At 35.2% G+C, this 6,000-nt stretch overlaps 1 protein-coding gene across 2 annotated transcripts in view; it reads left to right on the top strand.

Annotated features, from left to right (window-relative positions):
- Window positions 1–1,700: 1,700 nt before the first annotated feature.
- The window catches only part of LOC117403279 (apoptosis-stimulating of p53 protein 2-like), a 38,131-nt gene continuing 33,831 nt past the window's right edge, over window positions 1,701–6,000 (top strand). For both annotated transcript variants that reach the window (XM_034005312.3, XM_034005311.3), the window contains exon 1: window positions 1,701–2,333. In XM_034005312.3, the coding sequence (XP_033861203.3) occupies window positions 2,307–2,333 (27 nt within the window). In that variant the 5' untranslated portion in view covers window positions 1,701–2,306. The remainder of the gene's footprint in view (window positions 2,334–6,000) is intronic.

Raw genomic sequence — 6,000 nt, 5'->3', positions numbered from 1 at the left:
ACAGTACACTTTTCTCATAAAACATTTATATGGTGTTCTATATATGCTGTGGATCAGCATGTGGGTCACTCATGTCTTTTTCATGTCCTGATTGACAATCTGTTTTTTGATGTAATTAGCAGGGGATAGGGTTGTTGCATGTGAACTACTGCAGTAAACGAATTTGAAATTACCTTTGTGTGTGTGTAACAAAATTCTTAATGTCATTAACCGCTGATGCCAAATCGTCAAATCATGAAGCAAAAAGACTTAAATACTTGTTTTTGATGTAGAAATAACGACAACGACAACTACAAGCTGTTTCAATCAAAGACATGTTGAACACATAATACACAACCAGGGTCAAAGGTACAGGAAGTAACAGTGTGGTATAACAATGAGCCACAAGGTGGCGCCGACCTGCAGTCTAACATCCAAAACAATATTAGACTACTGCAACTCCCTCCTGGCTGGCCTCCCTGCGTCCGCCACCCGTCCGCTCCAGCTCATCCAGAACTCTCCTGCCCGCCTGGTGTTCTCTCTGCCTCGCTTCGCCCACTCTACTTCACTACTCCGCTCGCTCCACTGGCTCACGATCACCGCTCGCATCCAGTTCAAGACTCTTGTACTAGCCTACAGATGCCTTGACCAGACTGCACCCAGCTACCTCCAGACCCTCATCTCTCCCTACACCCCCACTCGACCTCTCCGCTCCGCCTGCACTAGAAGACTAGCTCTACCTCCGCTACGCTCCCCTGCCTCCAGAGCCCGCTCCTTCTCCACCCTTGCTCCGCAGTGGGGAAAAAATTTTTTTTATTGTATTTCTTGCTCTTATTGTATGACTTGTATTGTAACACTTGAATGTATTTGTATTTGCTTGCGATTGTAAGTCGCCCTGGATAAGGGCGTCTGCTAAGAAATAAATAATAATAATAATAATAATAATAATAATAATAATAATAATAATAATAATATTCCACTGTATATACGGAAAATCATGCAAGGGCTATTTCATAGATACCTATTCTTTTGATTTGTTTTAACCACATCGTGAAGTAACAGGCCTACGTGTGAAACATGTATGGGTTGAATGAATATATATATATATATATATATATATATATATATATATATATATATATATATATATATATATATATATATATATATGACCTATGTGACAAAATCGTAGCGTGTAAATATGAGCCAAGCCCAACAGTCCTACACTACTATTGGTAACTAAAGACTGCGTTTTAGTGATTCTTTGATCAAAGAATCACTAAAACGCAGTCTTTTCAAAGAATCACTAAAACGCAGTCTTTAGTAACCAATAGTTGTGTAGGACTGTGTGTGTTTTACTCATTTCATAACGGGGTTGAATTTTTTCTAATTATTATTATTTATTTCTTAGCAGACGCCCTTATCCAGGGCGACTTACAATTGTTATATCATATTACACATATATCACATTATTTGTACATACAATGATCGATTTATACAGTTGGGTTTTTACTGGAGCAATCTAGGTAAAGTACCTTGCTCAAGGGTACAGCAGCAGTGTCCCCCACCTGGGGACTGAACCCACGACCCTCCGGTCAAGAGTCCAGAGCCCTAACCACTACTCCACACTTCTGCCCTTACGTTGATACGTTGCTTAACATATCAAGAAAACAAACACGTTTAAATTAAAGGCGATTCTTGTGTTCCCCGAGGTCTTTCACAATCAGGGCGTGACCCTAGCATGCAACTCCTTTCTCCAGCCGGTTCCACCGGGACTCTTTGTGTATCTCTCTCAGACTAGACGTCGGGTTAAGTAGAGTCTTGGGGCCGGGGAGGAGCCAGCGTGGATTCCAGTGGGATGAGTTTCCTTTCATGACGTCACGACGGGCTGGGTTGGCGGTTGTTGATACAACCAGGATGAGAACCGAAGCAGTTTATATTGAGCTTTCACGGTTACCATTCACCTGTTTTTGTTTTTAAATAAAACAACCCAAACGTTTAATTTCCGTACATCGTTGTGGGCAGTGAAGACATTCATTATATATAGTACAACCCGTCAATCGGAAAGAGGGTACGAGTCGCATGCAGTAGTTTTTTTTTCAAAAAAGAAAACGACGGACGGAGAACTTTCTTTGAATTAAACTAAGAGGTGGAAAAGGAGCAGGCCTCGCCTTAACACTGCAACAGGTTTCTACCGAAGAACAAGAAAATAAGTTTTGTACAGAAGGAAAATAAGGAATAAGAACAAATACAAACAAGAGTGTAATTAAAATTTTAAATATATATACGTGTGTATATATATATATTCTATTCAGCTGAAAGTTTAAATGCGGTACGGAGCTAAAATGATGCCGGTAAGTTCTGATGTCATTACAAAATAAAATACAATAACTTTACCACTAATTATTTAGTGGCAAATGTAAAACTACATTTACTGATTTATAATTTACGTGTGTTTGTGTAACATTTAAAATATATGCATACTGTACATTTGACTATAATCCAGCTTCATGTTTAACTGTGTGTTTTTGTTTTTTAAAATCTTTAGTTCCGAAGTTAGTGACTGTGTCAAGTACATCATGTAGTACTAGGTTACGTCCATACATGAACCGTACAGAAGTACTAAATGTTGTATAATGTCTATTTTATTGTTTCAACAAAAATCTAAATTATACATGGTTTAAAAAAAAATAACGCACAAAAAAACTGTTATAAATATGTGGCTGACGGTCTCATCAATAATAAAATAAAAACTTCAGTACCTTTACAGACACACAAATAACGTAAATCACGTTGTTTGACTGAAATGAAACATAATTTAACACAATTTTATAAACAATATTACAGTATTTTAAACATATTTGCTATATTTAGAGGAGTAAATTAATTAATTGACACGTTAACTTTTTTTTTACTTTAACCTGATTGGTCAATAGGGCTTTATCTCTGGTAAAGGACCTCAATTGCTTACTATGTTAATCGGTGTTCCAAATCAATCCGCCTGAAAATAGGTAAATACAACATTCGTGTATTTTACATTTTTTTCTGCTTTATGAAAGAAGTGTCTCAGTTCTTGTAGTGTACACGCCCTATGAATGTTGTCTGTCAATGTAAACGAATCCTGCTTCCTCGCTGCCCTATAAATCTATTTGAATTTAGTATATCAAATAAAATAAATAAATAAATAAATAAAAATCGAGAATAGTCAGTTGGCGGCAATAGTACAGTAGCCACAATAGCAACTAGTATCCGGCTTGATTGACGATTGAAGAAATTAAACAACTGGATGCAGTCGCATTATTTTTAATAACTTTATTTTAGCTTATCAGTCACAATAACAATACAGGCACGGTGCGCTCTTATCTAACAAAGCCAGGAAGGAGGCTTTGAATACTTTATGAACACACACTGTGAACAAGTCACTCAACAAACAGCACGAGCAGCTGTATTTAAACATTAGACAACTAGATATTTTTAATTACTAAATCTTTTAAAATGTTTTTCGCGAATACATTTTAGAACATAACAGGAACTTAAATACTAAAACTTATTTAAATCCTTAACAAACGAAAAAAAAAATTGGCTGTACTTTTTATTCTTTACATGTTTTACAAAGTTCACAAACCGTCGTTATTTATTTAACCGGATGTTATTTAGCCAGTCATGTTTTGTTAAAAACCTCCAATAAGTTGTAGTCTATATGAAATTAACTGCTTGTCTGGAACATACATGTATATTGTCCATTCTTTGTGATCAAAAAGCTCTGATACATATTTAATATTTTGGAAAATGGTTTTATATCTCAGTCGCCATCTGGTGCATTTGGTGGTAGCCACTACAGTATGCGGTACAAGAGCCTTCTGTTCTGTATTGGAGTTGTCATTTCTAATTGGTACACAATTTGATCATGGTCAGGGAATGAGGACACATTTCCACTAGTCTAGGAGTCAGACAGAAATGTCCATTATATTGTTTCAAAGTTAAAATAAAATTGCAGCTGGTTGATTGAAGGAACAAACTGTACTGTGCCTTGCACACAGTGGAAAACCCTTAAATAACAACACTATTACTTGCCAAAAGTGATAATCCTGGGATAAATATTGGTGCTGAACTAAAAACAAACAAATAAATAAATTGGCTGCCCCAAAACCTGAAATTTCATTTGAATAATTGATTAAAGAACAGAAGATAATTGTAGTTCGATTACAGATACCATGGATTTTTGTAGTGCCCTCAAGTCTGATTTATACTTATTGATATTCAAATCAAAGTTTATTTATATAGCGCCCTTCGCACAGGTGGATCTCAAAGCACTTTACAAAAATATAAAAACAAAACAAACATGTCTGAAAAAAGTTTAAGACCTATAAAATGTAAACACCAGTAACTCAATTAAAAATAATATATATATATATATATATAATGCCGATTAAAATACAATCAGCTACAAAATAAAAACTAAAACAGATATATATATATATAGATAGATAGATAGATAGATAGATAGATAGATATGTCATCTCAAACAAATATGTTTTTAGTCTCGTTTAAAAACAGATAGTCTTTGCTTCCCTCATATGTGCTAGTAGCTCATTCCAAAGTTTGGGGGCTCTAACAAAAAGCCCTTCTTCCCCATTTAATTAGGGATTACCAGCAATCCCATATTCAGGTATCTAAGGTTACGACTGGGGATATATGGGGTAAGCAGTTCTCCTAAATAGGTTGGTGCCAAATGATTTAGTACTTATACTTAACAGTATTTTAAAATCAACTTTAAAATTTACAGGAAGCCGACACTGGGGTGATATGTTCCCTTTTTCTGGTTTTAGTCAAGATTCTAGCAGCAGCATTTTGAACCAGTTGCAAACAAGACAATAAACATTTTGGAATGCCAGAAAATAACGCATTACAATAATCAATTCTGGAGGGTACATGTAGCAGTCTTTCAGCGTCAGATGTAGAGATTATAGAGTTTTGCAATATTTCTCAAATGATAAAAAGACGATTTTGTAGTCTTTTTGATATGTTTTTCAAATAAGAGTAGGGTCAGAGATCACACCTAAATTTCTCATTTCTAGTACAGGTTCAGAAGATAGTCTGCTGAAATCCAGGCCAAATGATTCAGGCTTATCTAGCTGGTTTGATGAACTAACTAACAAAACCTCTGTTTTTTCTGCATTGAACATTAAGAAATGTTGAGACATCTAGCCCTTAATGTCAGTAAGACAAGATACTATATTGGTCACAAAAGAGGCATCACCAGGTTTAGAGACAAATACAGCTGGGTGTCATCTGCATAAAAATTGAAATTTACTCCATGTTTGCTTATAATATCACCCAGAGGAAGCATATATATGGACAATAATAAAGGACCTAAAGTAGAGCCCTGTGTAACACCACAGACTAATTCAGACAATGCAGATGTTTCATTCCTAATTAAAACAAGATAAGACCTATCAGAAAGATAAGACTTTAACCACGATACAACAACTCCAGATACACCCACAAAATTTTGCAGGTGATTGATTAAGATAGAGTGATCCACGGTATCAAAAGCAGCACTTAGAGCACTTAGTGCCAATTAAGATCATTTAATACTCTAACAAGAGCTGTCTCAGTACTATGTGCATGGCGGAAACCAGACACATTTTTCATAGATGTTTTGTGTAAAAAATGTATGCAGTTGATTTGCAACTACCCTTTCTAATATATTTGCAAGAAAATGAAGGTTTGAAATAGGCCTATAATTATGTAGAACTAGCCCAGAAGAAAGTGAACCATTAATAAAATTAAGAGTATAGGTATTGAGAACAAAATATTTCTTTCAATAATTTAGTTGGAATATGATCAAAAATACAAGTAGTAGGTTTAATATGCATGACTATCATTTAAACCTTTTAAGGTCACCAGAGAGAAGGAATGAAAAGTAACCAGAATAGGTCTGGTAGGTTCTACTGGGGTTAAGTCTTTCATCACCAAAGATATCTGTGAAATTTGATATCTGATGTTTATAATTTTACT

This window comes from Acipenser ruthenus, chromosome 5 (genome assembly GCF_902713425.1).
Source record: "Acipenser ruthenus chromosome 5, fAciRut3.2 maternal haplotype, whole genome shotgun sequence".
Taxonomy (NCBI): Eukaryota; Metazoa; Chordata; class Actinopteri; order Acipenseriformes; family Acipenseridae; genus Acipenser; species Acipenser ruthenus.
Note: the sequence above shows the minus strand (reverse complement) of the source record. Positions and strands in the feature narration are given on the sequence as shown.